General features: G+C 51.8%; 8 protein-coding genes across 8 annotated transcripts; 4 read left to right on the top strand and 4 right to left on the bottom strand.

The window, feature by feature from the left end:
- The first annotated feature begins 7 nt into the window (after positions 1–7).
- BO86DRAFT_355719 (cytochrome P450) lies at positions 8–2,211 on the top strand. Its single transcript, XM_025669638.1, has 4 exons — positions 8–538; positions 599–633; positions 706–1,434; positions 1,522–2,211. The coding sequence occupies exons 1-4, from the start codon at positions 157–159 to the stop codon at positions 2,074–2,076; spliced, it is 1,701 nt and encodes a 566-aa protein (XP_025530876.1). The 5' UTR covers positions 8–156; the 3' UTR covers positions 2,077–2,211.
- Positions 2,212–6,700: 4,489 nt separating this feature from the next.
- BO86DRAFT_416444 (GMC family oxidoreductase) lies at positions 6,701–8,640 on the top strand (the record flags this gene model as incomplete). Its single annotated transcript, XM_025674973.1, has 5 exons — positions 6,701–7,031; positions 7,113–7,542; positions 7,584–7,724; positions 7,787–8,308; positions 8,388–8,640. The coding sequence occupies 5 exons, from the start codon at positions 6,701–6,703 to the stop codon at positions 8,638–8,640; spliced, it is 1,677 nt and encodes a 558-aa protein (XP_025530875.1).
- Positions 8,641–10,904: 2,264 nt separating this feature from the next.
- Positions 10,905–11,438, top strand: BO86DRAFT_376590 (uncharacterized protein; the record flags this gene model as incomplete). Its single annotated transcript, XM_025670542.1, has 1 exon — positions 10,905–11,438. The coding sequence occupies one exon, from the start codon at positions 10,905–10,907 to the stop codon at positions 11,436–11,438; it is 534 nt and encodes a 177-aa protein (XP_025530874.1).
- A 458-nt stretch (positions 11,439–11,896) lies between these two features.
- Positions 11,897–12,731, bottom strand: BO86DRAFT_386524 (glutathione S-transferase family protein). Its single transcript, XM_025671357.1, has one exon. It carries the CDS (start codon positions 12,700–12,702, stop codon positions 11,998–12,000), a length of 705 nt encoding a protein of 234 aa, XP_025530873.1. The 5' UTR covers positions 12,703–12,731; the 3' UTR covers positions 11,897–11,997.
- Positions 12,732–13,008: 277 nt separating this feature from the next.
- On the bottom strand, positions 13,009–15,352 carry BO86DRAFT_396611 (fungal specific transcription factor domain-containing protein; the record flags this gene model as incomplete). Its single annotated transcript, XM_025673418.1, has 6 exons — positions 13,009–13,065; positions 13,173–14,537; positions 14,593–14,624; positions 14,675–14,855; positions 15,044–15,168; positions 15,256–15,352. 6 exons carry the CDS (start codon positions 15,350–15,352, stop codon positions 13,009–13,011), a joined length of 1,857 nt encoding a protein of 618 aa, XP_025530872.1.
- Positions 15,353–15,907: 555 nt separating this feature from the next.
- Positions 15,908–18,738, top strand: BO86DRAFT_355712 (FAD-dependent oxidoreductase; the record flags this gene model as incomplete). Its single annotated transcript, XM_025669637.1, has 5 exons — positions 15,908–16,218; positions 16,276–16,550; positions 16,624–16,994; positions 17,061–17,806; positions 17,866–18,738. 5 exons carry the CDS (start codon positions 15,908–15,910, stop codon positions 18,605–18,607), a joined length of 2,445 nt encoding a protein of 814 aa, XP_025530871.1. The 3' UTR covers positions 18,608–18,738.
- A 384-nt stretch (positions 18,739–19,122) lies between these two features.
- Positions 19,123–20,350, bottom strand: BO86DRAFT_396609 (uncharacterized protein; the record flags this gene model as incomplete). The annotated part of the gene is made up of 2 exons (XM_025673417.1): positions 19,123–19,565; positions 20,152–20,350. The coding sequence occupies 2 exons, from the start codon at positions 20,348–20,350 to the stop codon at positions 19,123–19,125; spliced, it is 642 nt and encodes a 213-aa protein (XP_025530870.1).
- Positions 20,351–22,706: 2,356 nt separating this feature from the next.
- BO86DRAFT_396608 (uncharacterized protein) lies at positions 22,707–24,053 on the bottom strand (the record flags this gene model as incomplete). Its single annotated transcript, XM_025673416.1, has 1 exon — positions 22,707–24,053. The coding sequence occupies one exon, from the start codon at positions 24,051–24,053 to the stop codon at positions 22,707–22,709; it is 1,347 nt and encodes a 448-aa protein (XP_025530869.1).
- Positions 24,054–24,284: the final 231 nt, after the last annotated feature.

The following is a 24,284-nucleotide window of genomic DNA, read 5'->3' as shown; positions in this document are numbered from 1 at the left end:
GGAACGTTGCGCTTACTCCTGGTTTCTTTCCCCCTCTCATTTTGCCGCTCCTGACCTTTCGGATATTCCCACGCGTCTTCGTCTGAGTTACATCGCATCCCTCTGGCTGCTCCTCTTTCGTTCACCCTCTGTCCCTGCTCCTTTTTTCGCTGCACCATGTTCTATCTGCTTCTAGGCACCACTCTCTTTGCATGGACTCTCTACAGTCTCAATGGCTTGATCCAAAATATCAAAAGTGTCCGGAAACTGAACATTCCTTACCATGTTCTCCCTGCCAGTCCCGTCAACCCGCTCTGGATCGTCCTCGAGCCGGTAATTTACTTCATTTTGGATCGTCTTCCATTTGAATTTGGTCGAGTCAGACATTATGGCCGACGCAGCTGGCAGTTTGGCGACCGAGCGCAGTCGCACCTGCGCATGGGCGACGCGTGGGCGCTGGCCACCCCATCCGAGGTCTTCGTCTATGTGTGCGATGCGGAGGCAATCACCCAAATCATAAATCGCCGTGCAGTTTTCACACGCCCAGTCGAGCTCTATAGTATGTCTTATGCTGCAGTTCCTCTATAGAAACTTACAGTTTCTGACGCGGCTTACACAGAGATGTTGGATGTGTTTGGTCCAAATGTGGCAACGGTCAGTTTCTCTCTGCTCCGATCGACTTTTCATATTCTGTTGAGCCTCGCTCACCGCGAGCACATTCCGTAGACCCTCGGGGCCGACTGGCAGCGTCACCGCAAGATCGTGGCCGCACCGTTCAATGAAGGCATCAACAGTCTTGTCTGGGAGGAGGCTTCCTCGCAAGCCCAGGCTCTGCTTGCAACGGCCGGATCGGCCCCAGCCGGCGGGCTGGGCACCGACATCCGCACCTTGGCTCTCAACGTCCTTGCAGCCACGGGGTTCAAGCGCCCGCAATCCTTCCACGGCTCCCAGGAGGCCCGATCCCAGGAAGCTCGCTCGTATGGCGATTCGCTTAATCTCGTGATGGAAAATTCTTTCTTGATCATGCTAATTCCCCCGTGGATCCTGAAACTCCCTGTGCTGCCCAGCTGGTGTCGACGGGTCGGCGAGGCGGTCGAGATTTTCAAGCAGCATATGCTGACCATGTTTAACGTGGAGAAATCGCTGCTGGAAAAAGGGGAGCCCGGCACGGGGACCCTGATGTCCTCCCTTATCCGCGAGTCTGAGGTCACCCGTCACAGCAACCGCAAGCCGCTTACCATCCATGAGATCCTCGGGAACATCTACGTGATCAACTTCGCCGGACATGACACCACTGCCAACACGATGACATACCTGATGTTCTTGCTAGCTGCGTACCCGGACATCCAGGAGTGGATAGCCGAGGAGATCCGGACGGTCATAGCCCGCAGCGACCAGGACTCCGTGGGCTATAAAGCAGCGTATCCCCGACTGAAACGCTGCCTCGCCGTATTGGTATGTTCTTTCTCGCTTTATCATTGGCCTTGAACCCATAGTCGAGTTCAACTCGTTGACAATCATGCTACATGGCGGGGGAAACAGCTCGAAACTGTCCGCCTGTACCCGGCGATCTTGGCCCTTCCCAAATCCGTCGCACCAGCGCAAGCGACCCTCCACCTCCCCGAGAGTAATCGCACCCTCGTCCTCCCGCATGGAGCCGTCATCCTACCTAGTCTGCTAGCTGTGCAGACCCACCCGCGCTATTGGCCTGATGAGCCAAATGCCTGGCGTCCCCGCCGCTGGATCAGTTCTCCTGCGGTGGACACCACGACGAACCAGAGTATGGAGGGTATCCCTGCCAGCCAGGTGGAGCAACTCGCACGCGAAGAAATTATCGAGCCGCGACCGGGGACCTATATCCCTTGGTCCGCTGGAGCGCAGGTGTGCGCGGGCCAGAAGTTCGCGCAGGTCGAGACTGTGGCGGTCTTGGCTTCCCTCTTCCGCGAGCATCGGCTCCGGGTTGTACTTGAAGACGGAGAGGATTTTGAGGCGGCTCAGGCGCGGCTGGTGGCCAAGACGCTGGATACGCATCAGCTGCTGGTGATTCAGATGCGGGATCCGGATAGTGTCAAGTTTGTCTGGGAGCATGTGGGGTGAAAAGCGGTCACGAGATGTGTTTCTATCCGTGAAGATCGTGGACCAACGGCCCTACTTGTACATGAGAGTTATTATGGCAAGGAGTAGAATTAAATCGCGCCGGATATACTTGAGTGGCATGTTGATGTAAGTGTCCTGCTGGAAAGGCCAGGGATGATTGAATGACAGAGGGAGCAACAGGCGGAGAGCAGCTCCGAGGGTACCGGAAATTAGCATGCTGTAGATTCAAGCTTTCCATACGGAGTATCGTGCGGAGTGATCCCATGGCCTCCTCGGAGCTCCCAAGTCACGTGACAATGAAAACTAAGACACTATTGGTGCTTAAGGGTATGTCTATATTTAGTTTTAGGCTAAATAATCAATTAAAATGGGGCCTAATGTTGATAGGGGACCAGGAAAATAACGGACACTCCGGCGGTGCCAAAGTAAGATATATGAGTTCAGTTATGTACAGTTTAAATAGGTTATATAACCAGTACTTATAAGCCTAGATAAGTTCAAGGGCGACGGTTACTTCCTTTAGTAATTACTCCCGGGGCAATCCGGGATCTCTCAGGGATTACTTAGGACACACACTTCTATACTCCCCCCACGCTCCGGACCGCTTAGTGAGCAAAAAGCGGCGCCAAGTTGGACCTAAAGCGGAAAGGGAAAGTCACTGCAGTGGATTTCCGCAGCAATCCAGTGCGTTAGTCTTTAACGGGTAGTAACTTAGTGTCTCTTAAGCTATTACAGGAAAGCGGAGATCAAGGTGTTCCAGCCGGTCGGAATTCCTTTCTACCTGGTATTGACTCCGAGATCCTCCGCTGCAACTATCCAACTTCAACTTCAATTCTGTTTGAAAGGCCACATCTCCTGTTCAAGACTTGACATGGACCCTGAAACTGGACTACAAGGTACATGAGTGAGTAGAGTCGGAGTCGCGATCATAAAGCTGCTTGCGCGGGCATCACCGGACCTTTTTTGGCCTACCGCCTCCTGGACCGCTAAACGACCAACACCTCCAGGACAACCATGAACGAATACCTCAACATATGTGTGTCGGAGGATGTTCTTGACGCCCAGGCTTCACAAGATGATGGTTCTTACAAGAAATACCCACTACTAAAACAATTCGTCGGTCATGAAGCTGAAATCTCACAACCTCAATACATTTCTGATGAGGAAGAAAGGGTTATGTTCTCTTTCCGGTATGAGAACATGGATCTGTGTTTAAAACTAGTTAGGGATTAATCTTGTTTTTCTGACCTTTGCAGCTATATATTGATTTACGCTCGTTCAGAGCCTGGGAGAGTTTCCCAAAGCACTATTTCCCGTCCAACCAACAAATGCAAAACTCCTTGGTCCCTTTAGCCTGGAATGCCGTGCCGTTGCTCGCCTGTGCGATTTAGGTCTGAATGGGACTTGGGCAGTGCGGTGTCATGGTTGGATTTAAATAACTGACGACCAGCTTGCATGTCTTAGCACAGCATGTAAACGGTCAAGATTAGTCCTCGGATCGAATGTTTCGCGATGGGCGATTGTGATGGATTTTGGTCCTTCCCCTCCAAGAAAGACAGACCTTGCAGAGATTCGCACCCTAAATTCGAGATCGCAAAACAGGCACTGATTCTGGCGGGTGATGTTGAAGCCAGAAACTACAGAGCTTCTTTTTTTGTTGATTTGGGCTCCACTAGCACGTACCCATTCCCGAAATCTTGGTGGTCAAAGTTCGAATTCGAACGTTTCTTCAGGCTATGCCCACCTAAAGTTGGGGAGCGTTAGTCAATCGAGCCTTAGGCAGCACCGACCTGATCAGCGGGTATAAAGCATCCCTGTTTTCGGTCAACAGTGAGTGCCGTGCGAGACCAAGAGTGACGAGGTTTGACTAGACGGTTTTCTATCGCAGTATTATCACGCATTAGGACAGTAGGTTCCAGGCATCTCAAATGCCCAAGCTACTCCAAATACTTTCAACACCCAACTCAGAGCTTGTGTCCAAGTCGCAGTATAAGGGCTAAAGGGTGAAATAGCGTGATGAACGAATAGCTTTCGCGAAGCCAAGGGTGCCAATGTATTGCCTTAAGGTGTTGTTGCTGCCTTGCCTAACTCGCGAGGCAGCCGCCGCCCTTGGGGGCGGCCGCGGCCGGCTCGCTTAGCCGTCACGTGACCGCCGCCTTAGGTTGTCTATATACATTTCCCTTCGCGGATATCCGCGAAGGTTGGAAGGGCTGTTTGGGCCCTTACACGCAGGGAGGTAGCATCCCTACACATGCACACTGGTCGCATATATCCACGCTTGAAGATTGGGAGGAGTTCAATTATGAGACCGTTCTGTTCATCTATGGAGATGTATTGCAACACTCTTTCTCGAGAGATATCCAGAAGCTTAGCCCCGAGCTTTCACAGAGTGAAAGGGAGGTCTGGGACGAAGAGACACTTAGACACATCATCAGCCGGAGCCTAGTACCCGTGGTCTCATAGTGCCTGGCAAAAGGATGGAACGTCCTTTACCCTTTGCTGCACGAGCCGGCTGAGCTCCTACCAGGTGGCGCGGCGAAAAGTCCGCAGAAACAGAAGACTCACGCTTCAGACCCGACTGGGCGGTCATCCATCGGGACCACAAGCAGTTCCACTCATCGCGGCACGCGAACCTGTGTCCTGGCGATGCTAAGATTGCTGAAAAGTGGACGTCGGCGGGGGTGGATGCAATCAACCACCTGGACCCATTCCGCCAGATGCAGACATACTGTGTGCAGAGCCGCACACAGTACGGGTGGATCATCACCAATGAAGAGCTGGTCATTCTGCGCTGTAGCTGGGAGCACATCGGCTCCGGCATTGGTGCGCATCGGCCCCCCAGCGGCAGCCGCCACCTGTCTCGCAAACACACACGCGCAATGTGTCTGACACAACTCAATTTTCATCCTTGAGCTCAGGCTTGGACCACATGTCCGTCTCCGGTACAAGCTATGGAGATGACGGCCTGGGACTTGAATCTGGGGCGTTGCAGTGGAAGAGCATCCCATATTCTGCGCACGGTGCCGGCAAGTAGATTGTCAAATTAGCACTGTGGGCTATTGCTATGCTAGCGTCGGCAGAGAATACGTGTACAACATTCAAGAGTCGCTATGAGGCTCTTCATAGTTCCACCGCAAAAGAAGCAGGATTCATCCACCTAGCTACAGGGCAAATCAAGTCCGAACGCCCTAGCCGTGCCGAGTTCATAGAGACACGGAACTCCGAGATCATACCCTCTGATAAGAGTTCATTCTGGACGAAGGATGTGTATCAGATAGTTTGGGATGGGATGCGGCAAGAATGGCTCGTAACACTTTCGAGACCCCACCGCGCCAGTCTACACAGCGCCAATTGATTGTCAGTTTTGGAGCTGGTCAACGCAAGCCAATTACTCCTGGCAAAGAACGGACAGAGGGGTATACGGGGTATACGGGGTATACGACTAGGTCAAGCTGGCTTGAGCATGCAGTTCGACAACCGCCCCTTTCGGTTCTCGGTGACTGTTATCTCAACACGAGCAGTCATAAAGATATCACATGGCTCAACCCATGCGAACACATTGAATATTAATTTGGACGGATAATTGATGGGGTTGGTTGCACAGGAATACCCGAGTACCTTCAATTTGTACATACTAAGGAGTCCAATCAGGCTGACTTTCAAGACGAATGGTTCGGACGCTCCTAGCTGGGAAGTATGGTATAGATTTCGCGTGACTCCAACTTAATGTCTTGTTTGACGAGATATAGCCATGTATCAAGGCTGTTCGTCCGTAGCCTTCTGCTTGACCAGTCATGTGAGTGGCTTTGAGGATTGGAGATACATCGGTTGAACTTCGGATGAATCCTGCAGCTGGTTGGCGTTCATACCGAATATGGCAACGGAAGCAGCTTTCCAAGTTGGTTCCATCAAGTTCCCCCCCAGTCTGCACGACTCTGTGGGGGTTTGACCCACCAGATCCGATCTTGTTGGCCGGACATGCTGCATACTGGCCACTGCAATGCACGGCACTATCTTAATGTGGTCAATCGTCAGGTGAGACGGGTCGCATTGCTCCCACTCGCATGCCTTTATTTGACTTTCTTTTACACTTATACTGCCCATCCGTTGAGCTGAAACCAGTCGTCTGCAGAGCATTACTCCCACCGGAAAGCAGCGAGCCGCGACAGGAGTTGGGAATGAGGAAGAGGAAGAGAGACGAACGCTGCAAATGGATGTTGCACCTCATGAGCTCAGGGTTGCTAGAAATAGGTAGCGAAGTTCCCCAGTGTTGGACTCGAAGTCACATACGCTAACGCATGAATCGAACTCACAGCACAGGGGTCCTGCATAGCAGGCGCTTCGAGGGGATGTCCATCCCTGCCTCAATCTCAACAACTCCCCTCCTCATTCAATTCATCACAGCCAGGATGGTTCCATCCTCCACACCCTTGCTGCATCCTTCGTCGGGCGATATTGCGTCACATGAACAATTTCTGCTTGCATGGGGCGGGAAGAAGCCTGGATGGACTGGGAGATGCTCTCGTCCACCGGGATTGTCTGTCTATAAAAGCCTTGCAGTCACTCCCTTCGTTGGGTACTCGTTAGACCCATCACCTCCACCACCCCCTGTCCAACTTCAATGATGCATTATCTACTAGCCCTACCACTTATCACAGCCCTGGCAGTCACCAACGCAGCGGCAGCTACCAGATATGACTATATCATCGTCGGCGGCGGCACAGCGGGCCTAACGGTCGCCAACCGCCTGTCGGAAGATCCAGCCGTCTCCGTCCTCGTCATCGAACCCGGACAAATCGAGCTCAACAACCCTAATGTGACGATTATAACGCGTCTGGCTTATACGTACGATAGCCCGCTAGACTGGGCATACCAGACTACCGAGCAGAAATTCGGCAACCGCTGCCAGATGATGCGTACTGGAAGGGCGCTGGGAGGCACAAGTGTGATAAATGGTTAGCTATCCGCTCGCCTTTTATCTACTTATGACACGGTCTCCATGACTAACACAGCAGTAACGTATACTTCTTGTCAAGGTGCCGCTTATATATGCACAGAGCACGCTCAGATCGACGCACTCCAAGCCCTTGGAAACACTAATTGGACATGGGATAATCTATTCCCATACTACCTCAAGAGCAAAAAGGTCCGACCCCCAAATAGAATGCAGAGTGCTGCCGGTGCATCTATCATCCCGAAGTACCACAGGAAGAACGGGCGCGTACAGGTCGGCTTCATGAACATTACACCACATGATGATGATGATAAAGGGTTTAATCTGAACACAGCTCTCAACCGCACGCTTGATTCTCTTGGGACAAGCTGGAACAGGGACCTAAACACTGGATCAATAAGAGGAAACGCAATGCATCCGTATACAGTGGATGCCCAAGGTGTGCGCAACGATGCAGCAAAGGCTTATTATGAAGGGGCAAAGAGAGGCAATCTACATGTCATGCTGAACGTGTCTGTTTCAAAGATTTTATGACAAGGAGCTGATACTGAAGAGACTTATCTTCCTGCCGAGGGGTTGAGATCAACGAGGGACTTGTAAGCCGAGTGGTTCAGGCTAGACGAGAGGTGGTTCTGGCCGCTGGCGCAATGCGATCAGCCGGGAATCTGGAGCTCTCAGGAATTGGCAATCCACAGTGAGAACCCCATTGATGGCAAGCTAGTGACGGATAGACTGACACATGTGAAACAAAATTAGGATTCTCCAGAAGCATGGCATTCCTATACAAATAGACCTCCCCAGCGTTGGGGAGAACCTGCAGGATCAACTCAACACCTCCTTTGTTGTGTCTACCAAGTTACCGATCATCGGCACACGAACTGTAGCCTTCGTGTCTGCCTCTGATCTTTTTGGTTCCTCTACCGAGTCCATCTCGGCCTCTCTCCTCGCCTCGATCCCACAATACGCGGAGGTGACAGCGAACCAGACCAGCGGAGCCATGACCAAGGAAGCTCTGCAGTTACTCTTCACAAGTCAGCATGATCTGTTTTTCAACCGGGGGATCCCGTTCGGGGAGTTTGTGTTCATTCTCGATAACCCACATCAGATCCATGTCGGATACTGGGGCCTTCTCCCGTTCTCTCGCGGCAATGTCCACATTTCTTCCTCAAATGTGGCGTGTTCTCCAACGTTGAATTTGAATTACGGATTGCTCAATTGGGATATTCAGGGCCAGATCGCAATGTCTAAGTTTCTTCGCAGAGTCTTCCAGACTGAGGAGTTCAGCGAGCTGGTCGACGAGGAGCTAGTTCCCGGGCTTGCGCATATCCCGGCCGATGCGGCGGCCGAGACTTGGAAGGCTTGAACATTTAGACCCTCCAAACTATCATGCTGTTGGGAGTACAACGATGCTGCCGAGGGAGATGGGCGGGGTACTGGACAGCCGATTCAATGTTTACGGCACTCGAAACGTTCGCGTCCTGGATTCTTCCATCCTACCCGTCCAGCTTTGCGGGCATCCCACGGCCAACATCTACGCGATCGTGGAGTGGGCTGCAGATATGATCAAGGAAGATCGACTCTTTTCTGACATGGGAAGAACCGTGGTGTAGATACAAGACATGATTTGGAACCATAGATCTTGAGTGAATCAGTCACCCTTCAGGAATAGAACTTGGGAGATCAAGCAAGGGGCTGGCGACTGCCGGGTTGACTAGATCGAGTAAGTGTTCTCAAGAGTCCAAAAGTCTATATTTTGCTTGTTCTCCATAAATTAGAATGTCAATTGATGCCTAGGACAACCAAATCTATACATTTAGACTGCAATCCGTCCCTCCCCCACCGAAACAGTCCGCCACGCCCCCACCAATCCTTCTCGTCACAATATTAACAAAAATATAATTTGTTCTTCTCATATCCACCCTCTGAACGACCTGATAATGAAATCCCCCCCCCCCCCCCCGGCAACGCAAGGAAACACGCCAACACCGTCGACGCGGTCCCCGCTCCCGAAACCTCCCACGACAGAAAATCCCCGAGCGCAGCTGCCTGCATTCGTCCTCATTCATCTAGCATCTGTGATTCACGCATGACGGCCAGTGGGTTGCCGAGGAAGGGGGTGTTTTTGATTTTTGTCAAATAGTGCTTGGTGAAAATTAATTATAGCTGGCCTAGGCGAATTTGAGGTTGATTCCCTATGTTCTAAAGATATGTCGGGTTGGCCTTTGTTGTGGTCGGAAGGGATGTCCGATACTCTGCTCGGTTAGACGCGGCCTCGGGCTCAGACCGCCGAGCCGATAGCGGCGACCTAGTCCGCTCGGGGTCTATTGTCCGAAGGGTGCTGACGAATTTAAGCCGACGGCAGCCCTAACTAATTCGGCTGCTGCAGGAGACAAGCTTAATTCTTATAGAGTACGTAGTATCACAGTTTTAATCATTAGTACTTCTCGTGACTCCAAGGAACCACGCGGTCTGAACAGTTTCAGTTCATTACACTATATATGCTACCTATTCTTTTGCGTGGTCAAGTCAATCAAGCATGGTAATCAGCCGTACGAGGAGCCTTCTCCCCTGAGAGCTTATATAATCGAGATGTGGTGGGACCTGCCTTCCTCACAGACCACAAGCACTGCGGACTTTACAGTACATACTCCGTAGGGCGCAATGCATGTGGGTTCATCAGTTTCAATTGTTCACTCCCTTTGGCCGTTCAATTCATGATTCCCACCCAGCGCTACATGTCTCGAGCATCACCAAACAGCAATTGAGTTTAATGACTAATTTTGGCCAGTATGAGTTCCCTCGCGAGCAGCTCATTACGCCAGAATACATGCATTCTTGATTTTAACCATCTGGCAAGTAGTGGCACCCTTAGCAAGTTAGATGCGCGCAGCAGAACATGCGTCGTCTCCTGCAAGGAAGACGAGCCCGCCTTGACTGGCGTCAAGTTCTGTTCTCGACCAACCACTCCGGGATTTAGACCTACAGGACCAGCGAGAAATCCAGGGAGAGGTGGGATTTAAGACTGAGTATGATATGCTACTGCATACTCTTCAGATCACCTTCGGTGGTCCGGACACCCTCGCTACTCCAACTCGAAGACCCCTTACAACATCAAGTTGACTAACCCTTTTCTCTTTGACAGGATGTGCCAGAGCAAGCCTCAAGGCACTCATATCTATTCGATGAACATCCACATAATCATTGACAAGAAGTTCCTGCACCTCTCAGAGACCACGTGCGGATCGATCTGCCCCACCAACAAATACAAAGTGACCCTGACAACGGGAAGTGAATATCCGGCCCCTGTCCCTGTTTGGGGTCCCCGCCGACCTCTTGACGTCCACCTGCGAGCATGAAACCCTGCATCCCAACTGCTGTGAGTCATTTCACTATAGAAATATCTATCAGCAGCCCTTAAGCCTTGAAGGCCAGGCAGCTACTCACCGCCCGCCACGCCAGGTTGATAGTCCTGCACTCAGATAGCCTGCTGCCTCACGTAGCCTAGATCCATCACTCACCCACATCTCCATCACAATTCTTGATCCCCCATATCGATCTGTTGGCCAAGTTGGTGTTTTGGAACAGAATCGATACACAAAGTACTCAACCAAGTCAACTACATCTCCAAAACTCTTTCGAACCACTAAACTCATACTTCTTGCTCTTTACAGCTATCAAAAACCGGTTTACAATCTCTTGTTCCCGCGCTCTCAGCTCTACGATCTGTAGACTCTTCCTACTGTCTTCTAGCCTTCGGAAAGCAATCCTCAATATCTCCGACCCAGATTCTCTTACTATTTGGAGGATACCTACACACGAAAGACTCTACACCAAGAGCTCAACCCAACCTAACTACACTTATCAAACCGGAACCATGTCTTCACAGCCCACGTCTAGCGATAACATCACGCGTGATGTCCCTAACAACATCGCTGGTGACAATCACGATGCCTCCACCCAGACGAAGAACGAAGAACAACAAAACACCAACCCACAACACCCCAAAGAAAAGAACGCTGTCTCTGAAACCACCGTGGACGGACAACACTCCGAGAATCACAATGCCATCACAGACGATGCCACCCACCCCAATTCCCCCAAGCCGAACATGACACGAGCCAATTCAGATGAGACCATCCAGCCTACTTCTCCCGACCCCGACCCCACTCTCCCCGAGGAGATAGAGAACGGCATCAACGCAGCCCGACTGACGATGGCGCAGTTCGACCAACGCCTCACCAAACTCGAGGCTGGAGTCGAACATCTCCAGCAGCAGCTCCAGGACCAAGCCGCGCGCACCCAACAGCTGGAGGCCGAAGTCTTCCGCCTGATTCGAACCGCGGACAGTCAGAACGTGAGCATTCTTCAGATCTTCCAGCGCATCGAAGAGTGGTATTGGTTTCGCTAGTTCTGCTTAGGTTGAAGATCCAGTGGAAGCAGAGGCTTTCTAAATCCCCAGGTGGTATTGCACGGAGGAGGTTGAACACGGATCCCCAGGCTTAGTTGAAGATCTCTTGTACTTCTTGCTTATTGCCCAGCTCGATTGGATCGTTCTCATCCCTAGATCAAGATGTGCATTGTTGAATACTAAAGACTCCAGGAGCCATAGGAATATTACGTTCTGTGCTTAAAGAACAGGCAAAAGGCATGTAGATAGGCTGCTTCGTACTCGCGCTTCAGGTTATAGGTTGTCGGCTTGCCTCAGGAATCCGACCACATGAGCAATTCGCCCAGCTAGTTCACAACTTGAAGAACTTAGTTAGCTACACCTACACCACCAAGGATTTAAAATATGGTTCCATATAGCCCATCCCTGTGCATCATTTTTCTGAACATCTACATATGTACAATTCCATTTCTATGGACCGTCAAAGCAAAACTCGAAGTCTAATAATATACAAATCAAAGAACCACTGGTCATATCCTCATCTTGACCCCCATAGAGGATCCAAAATGAAACACCTCCTTCACGCTTTCTGAGGACCCTCTTCATCGGCGACAGCACCCTCAGCACCCATCGGCCTCTTCAACCCCGGGTCCCCCTTCTCCATCGCCACCACGAGCGCCCTCCGCTCCCCAATCCGCCCCAAATAGCTGACAATATGCGGATACGCCTCCAGACTATACGGCATGAAGATCCGGAACGTCGTGAGCGGGAACAGCAGCATGCAGTCCGCCGCCGTGAAGGTCTCGCCCGCGATGAACGGGTACCTGGCGAGCTGGGCCTCCATCGCCGCCAGGCTGCGGTCCAAGCGGCCCTGCATGACCTGAGTGGCCGGGGTGTCCGCGGGCAGAGCGGCCATGCGCGCGAACATAAGATCGTTGAGGGCGGGCTGGATCCCGCCGTTGGTGTGGTGGAGCCAGAAGACGTAGTCCGGGTAGTTGGGGTGGGTAGGCGGAAGACTTAATTGGCCCTGGGGGTCGTACTTGGCCAGCAGGTACTCGAAGACGGCGTTGGTCTCGCCGAGGGTGACGGTGCTACCGTCCTGGATGACGGGGGCGGTGCCGACGGGGTGCAGGGCCCGGTAGGCGGCTGGGGCGAAGGAGGTCACGGGATCCCGGTCGTAGCATTGGAGCTGGTAGGGGAGACCCAGTTCTTCGCAGAGCCAGATCACCCGGTCGGACTGGGAGAGGCGGAGGTGGTGGATGATGAGTTCGGGAGATTCGGCCATTTCAAAGACCCAGAGGATAGAGATGATTGTAAGCAGGGATGTATAGATGGAAACAAACTGCGGGAGGCGGCTAGTAAGTTAGTCTTAAATCTTAAGCTTCAAAGTCCCTGTGGCACACGGAGACTTAACGCCGGATTCGGCAATCGAGTCTTCCGAGATTCTAGAAACGCGGAACCCGGGAATTCTGAGTAAAATACGTGCGGGAAACCGTGGGCTGATTTCCGGGACCCGCTTGTGGATCCGAGAAGCTTTGAAACATAGGCGTTTGAAGACTGGGACGGGCGTATACTTCCGGCTACCAACCACCTATATGATATCATAGAATGCCCCATTCAGCTGCCGCATCTCCCGATCCCAGTAAGCCTGCTTATGAATTAGCATAGATCCAGATCGAACTGTGCTCGGATTGCATAAAGGTTCAAGTTTAGCCCAAGGAAAGTCAGAAAGGCAGAAATTGTCGAAGGACTCACCCAGTCGAACATCTCAAACGGAGAATCACCATGAACCAAGTCATCGAAGACGAGCCAAGGAGAGGAAAGCAGGCCACTCGGGGGCGTGGTCTCTTGACCTTGAGAGTCGGATGTCTTAGGGTTACTGGGGTCAGCAGCAGGCCGAGTTTCGTCTGAATCACTGTTCCACGTCAGGGGATGACCCATGCGACCGAGCATTGTCGCCAGAATCTCAGCTGCCTTGGTTATTTCTACGGGTGGCTTGGGAGTCTGTTTGAGGTTGAAGTATGTCCGATGGAGGATATGGATTAGCTCCGTGGATGCGTCGCAGGTCAACGAAGGCTGAGATAAGACGTTTGTCCTGTTGATTACCTCTAGACATATCACCATAGCCGCAGTGAGGCAATCAGACACCGAGCGGGAGGCACCAAACCACACACGCTTTCTATTACGGGGACCGTGCAGGGCCTCTTGAAACAGGAGGCACTGCTGCTCGAGAACGCAACGGGCTGCATCCACGCACGCCCCTCGAAAAGCGTCGAAGCTTGGATTTGACTCCGACGAAATAAGATACTGACGATGCAAGATGCAGCGCGAGCGCTGGTAAACTATCTCCAGGGTGCGTTGCATAATCAATTTGTCATACTCCATAGTGGGAGCGATTGAAGAACGCATACGCAGAGAACACGGGAGGCCGTTTTTCAGAGCGTCTAGTTGCTGACCTAGGCGAGCAGTGCTGTCCGGGGAGATTGGGCCTTTTGCAGCAAGGTCTGCGATCTCATTGGCTACTGAGTAGAGATCGTCGATAGCCAGCATATATACAACGTGGCTGAGTGTTTCGGTTGTGGATTGGGATGAGGGCAGGACTGACATCGTGGAGTTGAAATCGTCGTCGAGTAAGTTGCGTGGGCGAGCTGAGTTTGTGAGGCCTTGGTAGATAACTCTTGGAAGTCCTGTTTGCGAAGCAACGACGTTATCAATAACTGATAGCAACAGCCAAGCCCTGCATCGCATTTCTGCTTCGAAGGCAAGTAGAGGGGGGTGGCAGAGATGGGCGCTCTGATGATAACCCATCATGATCGCCAATCGCGAAACAACCCCGAGAAGAATCGACACACCGGTCTTCAATTCGTTGCTTTGCAGGTATTCCACTCCCAGGTATATCAACGCGGCTTCGACCTTGAACCTGCCGGGTACAGTGAGATCTGATTTCGACAGTGCGACAGCGGACTTCTCTCGAAGGACATAGAAAGTCTGCGGTATTTCGGAGTAGGCCATGATGGGATCCAGAAAATGCTCGATCCACACCCCGCAGGCTAGCACCCCATACAGTAGAGCCAGCCAGGCGGGGCTCACTGTCGCAGGTGACTGCCAAAATTGGAAACACTATAGCTTTTAGACGCACTTCGCACGGATCCATGAACGGGATTCAGAGGCATACCTGAGACTGGAAAGTTGGAACATGTATGATCACTGTAGTGGAAAGATCAGTCGAATTCTTGCAGACACATACAGAAACGTACTCAAGGATGGCTCTGAGGATTCAAGGCATGAGGCCACGAGCCTATCCGCCACTGTGCGGGAAGGCAGCGAGGCTATCAACTCGTCGATACTCACGTTCTGCGAGAGACCCGATAACAAGTGCACGGGATTGCCGCTTGATCTAATTTGAGCATGGCTGGGGTTAATCTCCAGTTTCCTTGTCTGTGTTCAAGATCAGCTCGAGATTGGGGAATGAGAACCCAGGTAACCACATACAGCGTCATCCATGAGAGCCCGCCAGTGGCTTGGATGGACAAATCGAGTCCCACTCGATTCGGACGGAAGAAGTCGGGTCACAGGACTTGAGTGTCCATCCTTGCCTATCTCAGGATTGGGCCACGTGCACTCACTATGCGGTGCCGGGTGTTCTCGAGTGACAGGGGCAGCACGCGCGTGCGCTTGAATGTAGTGACAGGAAGTGCCATGATTTCGGTTTCCACAATTCGAACAAGGGCGAGCGCGATCACATCGAAGCCTGTAATCAATTGAGTCAGACTACTGCTGACACTGCAGGTGTGTATGAGGTGCATGCATCCTTACTTCCTCTCACGGCATGAGGTACAGGACAGAAGCACTCGAGGCTTCTGGTCCCGTCGCTTCCGATCTGGCAGCGGCGATGAGGAGACTCGATTGGTCACAGTCAGGGGCCGAGACTCCATCGGGGTGCAGGATTTCAGTGGAGAGCCAATTCTCGGGGGGGGGCTTCTTGGTTGTGATGAAAAGGAGTGTGCCTGAAGAGTGGAGGGAACGTCAGAACTTCCTCAATGGAAGGCGAAGGCGGACGATTCGTAGATTGACATCACGGATTTCTCGGGTTTCACGGATTTCTCGGATTACTGGTAAAATGATCAAATCTGCCGCCGTTCCAAGTTTCGGTAACTTACCAATACAGCTGCAGTGGGTCGCCGGGAGACTCCACACGTCAATCGCCCTTTGGGCGAATAACCAACTTGCAACTCTCTGCCTTCCTCCTTTTGCTTTACTACCTAGTATACTCAAGTGTACACAGTGGCACTGGCTAGAACACCGCACTATACTCGCTTCTCTGATTTCCCCTCTTATCTGGCTGTGGAAATGGCTCACTTGTGCCGGGTGGTTCGATTGTTATCGAGACGAACGATTCAACAGTCTATATAAGGGGAAAGTAGGCCCATAGCACACTTCCTTCCCCCATTAACATACTATTCACATTACTGACTCGGCCACTTGGAACGATGACAGACTCCCAGCTCTCGAAACCACGATTCCGTGTAGTGATAGTCGGCGGGTCAATCGCAGGCCTGACCCTCGCCCACTGCCTGCTTCGACAACAGGTGGAATTCGTCGTCTTGGAGGCCCATGAGGAAATTGCACCCCAGGTTGGTGCTTCTATCGGAATCATACCAAACGGTGCGCGCATACTAGATCAGTTGGGAGTTTTCGACGACATCATAGAGGCCACAGAGCCCCTTCGCGACGCCTACTTCTGGAAAGAAAATGGCACGCTTATCACCAAGAACAACGCCCCGAAAATCATTCATGACCGGTACGTATCCTTCTTGTATATCACTACCTCAAGAGTCGCTCGCTGATCACGACTAAGACATGGCTACCCCATTGCGTTTGTGGATCGTCAAGTCGCACTGGAAGCTCTTTACAAGCATCTTGGACAATCGCAAGCTCATGTATTCACTGGGAAAAAAGCCGTCCAAGTCGAACATCTTGCCGATGGAGTGAAGGTTCACTGCGCCGACCAGTCGGTCTATGAGGGTGATCTTGTTGTCGGGGCTGACGGGGTAAGAAGCACAGTGCGACGGCAGATGTGGGACTACATGGAGTCAATTGGGCTGAAGAAGGAGGCGCTGAAGGAAAGAGAAAGTGGGTTGCTTTCTTTCATATTCCATACCAACGCAGTGCTGTCATACTGATTCTTCTCATTTCTTGCTCACAGCAATGACGTCTGAGTACAGCTGTGTGTTTGGCATCTCGATATCGACTCCAGGGTTAATCCCGGGAACCAGTCACCGAACTTTCGGCGAGGGGTGGTCGGCCCTAACTATTGTCGGAAAGGAGGGTCGAGTGTTCTGGTTCCTTTTCAAAAAGTTGGACCAGGAATACTCTGCCTCGCACATACCACGCTTTGATCAAACCATGATAGACCAATATGTCGACCCCTACCTACAGAAGCCGATCACTGATAATGTACCTTTTGCTGAGGTATACAAGAGGGCAATAACTCGGACTTTGTTGCCATTGGAAGAGGCCTCCTATAGCCGCTGGGCCATCGACCGGTGGGTTTGTATCGGAGATGCAGCGCATAAGGTATGCTCTTGGACAGAGTAAAGGATAGAAAAGCCCTAACTGCGCGTGACTGACATGCCCTAACAGATGACCCCGAACTTGGGTCAGGGTGGTAACAGCGCAATTGAAAGTGCAGCCGCGCTTGCCAATAGTCTTGCTAGCTTGCTCCAAGCCTCCCATGAGTCGAGTGCCGCTATAGAGGAGCTGAATTACTGCTTGCAATCTTGGCAAGAAAAGCGGCGACCTCGCGTGCAAGCCATCTTCAAATCAGCCCACAGCCTCACGCGATTGGAGGCGCTCAATACACTCAAGGACAAGGCTATAGCACACTACCTCATGCCACATCTCGAGCACTACTTGGTTGACAAATCATCTCGAACTTTCGTTGGGGCGACGAAGATTGACTACCTACCGCCACCGGCCAAGTCACTGTCGGGTACGATGCCATTTACTGACTGTCGATCCTTGCCGGACCCTAGAATACGGGAACGGGCGCTTTGGACGCTGCCACTTTTGGGCATCTTCGCCATCAGTAAGACAGCTGTGGAACCAATGCTCTCGCTCGTTAGATCCCGTCTGGTTCCGATGTTGAATAATGGAACCTGGACTGCTGCGAGTGGCGAGGTTCTGGATCTAAACACATCTCTTTATCGTAACCGCTTCTTTGACAAGCTGATGAGGCCGCTGATTACTTGTTTCCTACCTTCAATCACCGGGACTGACCCGCACTCACGCATCCAGATGTTATCGTTTATGACGGACCTGGGACCAGTCTATGGAATCTGGTTGCTGGAGAGTTACCGCAATGCGCACTCGTGGCACCATGTAATTCTGTGAGTTCTCCGCATACCAAACGATGTGAGAACCTGACTCATTTGACCAACGCAAACAGGCCCATGGCAGCAGGTAGCATATTCCAGCTGGTGGGCATCTGGAAGGTTGCCCCTCTCTATCTCGCAGCGGAGTACTTCCGCACGCCTCTGTCCACACTGCTCGCAGGCGAGAACAGAAAGATAACCTGTGGCCTCACCTTATCTCTGGTTCTCTCCACCCTGGCAGGATACCACTCCATCACATATGCAAATTTCTTCGCCCCAACCCTCAAGTTGCGCCAGTGGTACAATGCTCTTTGGCAGGCTTTCCCGCTGACCACTCCCCTCCTTCAGGGCGCCATCCTGCTTGCGGGCCGCGTGCTCAGCAGACCGTCCCCGAAGTCACGGGATGTCCAGCATAAGCCACAGAGAAACGAACTGCAATACATTCGGTGGGCAAGCGGTACATTCGCCCTGGTTTCCGGGCTCACCTTTATTTACGGCCGGATGACTGCCCCACGGGATACTTCCTTCAGTAGCATCTTCATACCTGGTCTGCGAGATACCTCGGTCCCAGTGACGTCGTTCAGTGCCTGCATCGCGCGCTTCTTGAAGTATGATGAGCTCATCTCAATGACGAGTGGGTTTGTATGGCTGGCGCTGCGCTTCCGCGAGTTGAAGCAGGCCGGAGCTCACTTTTCCTGGTGGAGAGCCTGTGGGGCATTCGTAGGGTCACTGTTTACTTTTGGACCTGGAGCGACATTTGCACTGGGCTGGGGTTGGCGCGAGGAGCTATTGTATCAAGCGGCTGGAGAATCGTAAAGTCTGTCACTGAAGAAAAAAGCACCAGTTCGAATTTAGGGTTTATCGGACCGTACGCCATGCCTCGCATGCCTGCCAAAGAACTTACCCCTTCTTCGTCTTCCCTTGTTGAAGGAATGTGTGATGCCGTCGCGGTTCATCTTTAATACTAAAAAAGTGAGCAGAGATAGCTTGACTTAGCTTGAATTCAACCATCATTTATCCAAGCCCCTGACACAATATGAGCTTCTCCATCTTGCTTGTCCTCACCAAGCGCGTAATTTCGACAATATCATGGAATAACATTCAGCGCTGACTGTCGTCTTGTGCTTCAACGCGGACACTATCTACCCGAGTTGAAGGCTGTAGTGGGAGTTCAACTATGATCCTCCGGGATCACCTGACGTGTTGACATCATGCTCAGGACATAGTTTCTCCTTCCTTCACTTGCAATTCACTTCCTCGAACCCATAGCTCAAGATCATTCAGCCTGCTTTTGCTTCTACCTCTCTCTCTCTTCTTTTCTAGCGACCTATTTATCTGTCTATATATCTGTCTTTCTCCAATTTGACATGCCACCACCGAAGTCTTGGATGCTGCCCTCGCTCGTGCGCGAGGATATCACTCTCGATGGCCCAGAGGGGCCAACCCACCTTGAAATCGTGGAGGGACTGGATGAGGCCGCTGCTGAGATGGACCAGGAAGAGAGCAACCGAGTGGGCGTTAGGCCCAATGTACTCATCGCGCTGCTCTGCAGGGACACTGCCTCCGGCAAGCCAGCCGTGATGCAAATGTACGTCCAGATCCCGTTGATGGGCACAGAGTAGCTGCCACCAAGCCAACGAGCTTCTCAGGCCGTCGCTGTCGTTCCTCCCTGTGCCAGGAGATGCTTGGACACGCACGGCAAACTCCGCGATATACATTGCGACCACGTCCCGGCACTGATCGGATCCGTTCAGACCACGCAGGGCCGCGGGGGCTGGATGCCCCGAGGGTACATGCTTTACATCGCCCTGACAACTGTCCGTGAAGAGAGAGGAGGCATGGTTCCGCTATCGACCGGTGTGGTTGGCAAGGGGGCGTTTTACGAAATGCCACCGGGAGAGCTGCCTTTACGTGAGTTTGCTCTTCCGAGAGGGGAGAAGGGATTCTGCATTCTTTTGATACTGAAAAGTGATAGCTCCTTTGCCCAGCACCAGATCATGCCATCGACGATGTGGATGCCCAGTCGGCTGTTCTGGGATCCGGGAAAACAGAATATGTACAGTACCCTATCCATGCTCTCTTCTTATCTCCAGTTCTGCCTTCGCTGATGCGGACCTCTAGCTTTTCTGTAGGCGACTTCAAGCGGACCGAGACAGAATGGGAGTGGGACAATGAAGAATTTCGACGATGGAGAATCTCAAGAGGAATCTTACGAAGAAGCCATGCGCTGGCGGCAGAGATACACCCGCTAGTTGAGCTCTCACGAGCCCCTTCGATCAACCCCCTGACAAAACAAGAATACTATTTCCGCAATCACGACTGCTACCAACTTTCCAAATCCCATTTGCCTGTAGGCCTACTGAGGGATTCCTCGCTTTCCCCAGTGCCCTTGGGGGCCACACCGACGTGGTTCATATGCCCGAGTAAGCGTGTATTGAGCATGAATTCGACAATGTAGCGGGCTGCCGGCGGGTGTGCCACCGATGGATCGTAGTCAGTCCGCTCGCTGAATTGCAGCTCTCTCCCCTGTTCCCCAGCCTCCGCGGTCAACGTGGGCATGGTCCCGCGACTTGCCGTACATCGCGTGCACCTCGTACAGGATATGCTTCGGTGGATGGAAAGCGGGCGTGTTCGCACGTACCTGTACCCCTCCCCTGTCTTGTGTGCCTTGGGTCTTCTGCAGGAAGTGGGTAAGCCCAATCCTCTCACTCCGCAGCTGTAGAATCACCGCGTCGTACGCCTTGGGTGACGCCTTATTCGTACAGTACAACAACTCCGGTTTCCGGTGTATGGTGCTCGCATCCAAGCAGATGACAACGGTCAGCGCCGGATCTCCTTCCCTGTTATTCTGGAGTTACGCGCCTATATGAGGAAGAACAAGATGCAAGAAACACGTTCCAGCACCTTGCGTCTGAGACCTCAATATCGCCGATGATAAACAAGCTACTTGAGTCGTCTATCGACAAAGTCCCGATGACACTCCGGAGGCTCCAGATGTTCGGTGTTATAGTTGAAACGGTTACAATGTTCCTGGCAGATCTCGCGCCACCACACATCGTCTCGATCATGCCAATCTTCCTTGCATGATGGTACTGAGCTGATTTCGCTCATCTCGTCAAGTTGCCTTATTTTCACCGCCCATTCATCATGGGATGACTCGGCGATTGACCAGAGGTCAACCGAACTCTTGGTTTGGGATAGTGCTCCGTGATCAAGGATCTGTGATCCGAGGAGGGGGTATTCGGTCGAGGGTAAGATGGGGTGTGAAGACGAGTATTAGGGCGAATATGACGAGGAGTGTAACGTGGAGTGTGAGTTGAAGCGTGAAGTGGAGTGTCATTCCTCCCTCCTGCATTTCCGGAATGTTGGCCTGCATGTCCTGGACGGTGATCTTTGGGCACGTGGACTTTCGACCGGGTGTTGCCTTCGGGGTCGTTTGAAGACGAAGAAAGCCATCCATCGAGCAACCATGATCAGATACAGCCCTTGTCCCCGTGCAGTCATTTAAGACTCTCACTCAGAAACAAACGCAATACTAATAATCCTCTTCAATTGCTAAAGTTGAGCTAATTTCGCTCATGTTGTCAATGATGATGATTCCGTTCCAGAAACCGAGCAAGGCATTTTTTCCCTCGAGAAATCCTTCTTCTGGGATACTTGGTCCCATAGATTTGCAGTCCAGTCTGTTTAAGGCAGTTGCAGCGGCATTCGGGGGGTTCAAGGTGTTCCGTGTTGTAGTTAAACCTGTTCCATTCTTTCTGGCACGCCTCCCTCCACCAGACATCCTCATCCTGATGCCAACCAATTCTCTTCGATCGCCGGAATCGAGCGAATCTCGCTGAGGTTGTCGAGTGGCTTCAGCAGCTCATCGGTGGATAATTCACTTATGGAATCCGCCGAGTTCTTGCCTGCCGACATCCCCGCAGTCCGATCTGCAAAATGTAGTCGGGGAGGCTATAATACACCCGGGACTCGTAGCTAGCTTTGCAGCACAGCTTCTTTCTAGGGCCGCTCAGGTTGTCGAGGTCATTCTATTCCCGCGTGAGGGAATGTTTCGAGGCTCGTGATAGACCCGATCTCGCTGTCGGTATTTCGTCTCGGTTGTCTCAAAGTTCCCTATAACGAAGCCAAAGAAGAGACCACGTTAGCAAAGCACTATCCACCAGCGGCTGGGGTCGGTACGCTTGTAGTCACGCTGCCACTCAGGCGGCTCCAGATGCTCGGTGTCATAGCACGGGGAAACAAGAGCTCGACGACGACGGCATCTCCATACCACTGGAATGATGGCCTCAAGGTGATACAATTTCAGCAAGGTTAGACGTGCGTTCAAGATGTATGGTCAAGGATCAAGGAAGCCCGGAAGGGAGGGAGTGAAGAGCAAAGGCAACAACAACAACAACAACAACAACAACAACAACAACAACAACAACAACATCACTTACCTACTCGGCAAGGCAAGCGGAACCACCTCCTCCCCTCGTTCCTTCCACCTCGGTATACAGTAAGTATACGCAAAGACAATTCAGAATGTCAACATTGCCACAGGGATATACTAGACGTATTGAACGTATACAGAGGGCACAATTACAGACACGATTGGAAGAAATCAGAAGTCCGGAGTCGAGAGGCTTCTCAAACTGTAGAAGGAAGTGGTTGAAAGGGAGATTTAGGAAAGGAAGGTCGAGAGAGAAAGATTAAGATAACAAAGTTGAGTTGTGAGAGACCGAATGTGAAGACACTGGATGGAATCAGCACCAGTAAATATACTGTTTGAATTCACCGCGGGTCGGAGCATTGACTACTTCACTATTAATGGGTTGTCAGTATGTCTATTGTAGATATTGGAAATTCACCATTCACAAAACAAATCAATTTATCTAAGAATAAGTTTGTATTGACTAATCTGAAAAGAAGGCTATCTCCATCGTCTGTCGACAAAGTCACGGCGACATTCGGAGGGTTCAAGGTGTTCTGTATCATAATTAAAACGGTTCCACTCTTTCTGGCATATCTCGCGCCACCAGACATCTTCCCCATCATGCCAGTCCTCCTTGTAACTTGCTATCGAACTGATCTCACTCAGTTCATCCAGCTGCCTTAGCAGCTCATCAGTCGATGATTCACTAAAGGAGTCCGAGTTTGTGGTTGTGAACACCCCTGCAGTCCAATCTGTCTTGCAATTGTGATGTATCAAGGTCAAGCTGCTCTCTGATTCATGCTCCGCCTGCATATCCTGGGCCTGTTCATGTGCCTTCATCGGCTGGATTTCCGCCTGTGTCTGAATCCTCTCCATCTCGGCCTGCAAGTTCTGAGCCTGTTTATGTGCCTTCATCTTCTGAATCTCCACCTGCATGTTCTGAGCCTGTTCATGTGCCTTCATCTTCTGAATCTCCATCTGCATATCCTGGGCGTGTTTCTGTGCCTTCATCTTCTGAGTCTCCACCTGCATATCCTGGGCGTGTTCCTGTGCCTTCATCTTCTGAATATCGGCGTGCATATCCTGGACGTTGGTTTGTATGTTGCTGACGACTTTCTGCAACCCATAGACAACTGCCTGCATGTCCTGAACCTGTTCGTGTGCCTTCATCTTCTGAATGTCCGCCTGCACCTTCATCTTCTGAATCTCTACCTGCATATCCTGGGCGTGTTTCTGTGCCTTCATCTCCTGAATATCGGCGTGCATGTCTTGGACGTTGGTTTGTATGCTGATGACGATCTCCTGCAATCCATAGACAACTGTCTGCATGTCCTCAACCTGTTTCTGTGCCAGAATCTTCTGAATGTCCGCCTGCATTTCCTGGGCCTGTTCCTGTGCCTTCATCTGCTGAATTTCCGCCTGTGTCTGCATCTTCTCCATCTCGGCCTGCATAACCTGAGCCTGTTCATGTGCCTTCATCTTCTGGATGTCTGCCTGTGCCTTCATCTTCTGCACCTCTGCCTGCGTCTCCCGAAGGTTGGTCTGGAAGCCCTGCACTTGTTCCTTGAGCTTCTGAGTGTCGTTCTGCAGGTTCTGAGTGTGTGCGCTGGTCATTTGAACATCGGTCTGCATATCCTGAACAGCAGTCTGTATGCCGAAGACGACTTCCTGCGACTCATAGACAACTGCTTGCATGTCCTGGACCTGTTCCTGAGCCAGAATCTTCTGAATGTCTGCCTGTGCCTTCATCATCTGAATGTCTGCCTTCGTTTTCAGCTTCCAGCTCTCGAGGGCTGGTTTTCCGGTTCTGAGTCCTATGGACCCGATGGGGTTGACCACGAACATGGTGTCGTAAGGTGAAGACTGAGAGTAGTGTGAGGATGGTTGAAGAAGAGAAGTTGACGTTGGAAATCGACGGGGGGGGACGGGGGGATATGGTCGTCGACCTGCTCCATGGCTGCGTTGACACTGAAGGAAGGAGCACGGCGGGTGAGTAGATACTTAGGGCAAGTACGCGTAGGAGGAGGACGAGGAGGAATAAGGTGGAGGAAGGCGAAGGAGGACGGCGAAGGGAAA

This window comes from Aspergillus japonicus (assembly GCF_003184785.1).
Source record: "Aspergillus japonicus CBS 114.51 unplaced genomic scaffold BO86scaffold_7, whole genome shotgun sequence".
NCBI classification, from domain to species: domain Eukaryota; kingdom Fungi; phylum Ascomycota; class Eurotiomycetes; order Eurotiales; family Aspergillaceae; genus Aspergillus; species Aspergillus japonicus.
The sequence above is the reverse complement of the archived record's forward strand: the minus strand, read 5'-3'. Positions and strand labels throughout refer to the sequence as shown.

What these genes read in the sequence shown, in the direction of transcription:
- BO86DRAFT_355719 (XM_025669638.1), top strand. Translation starts at nt 157, where the DNA reads ATGTTCTATCTGCTTCTAGGCACCACTCTCTTTGCATGGACTCTCTAC. An exon ending in TTGGTCCAAATGTGGCAACG is followed by an intron (nt 634 to 705) that starts GTCAGTTTCTCT and finishes CACATTCCGTAG; the next exon opens with ACCCTCGGGGCCGACTGGCA. An exon ending in AACGCTGCCTCGCCGTATTG is followed by an intron (nt 1,435 to 1,521) that starts GTATGTTCTTTC and finishes CGGGGGAAACAG; the next exon opens with CTCGAAACTGTCCGCCTGTA.
- BO86DRAFT_386524 (XM_025671357.1), bottom strand. Translation starts at nt 12,702, where the DNA reads ATGGCCGAATCTCCCGAACTCATCATCCACCACCTCCGCCTCTCCCAG.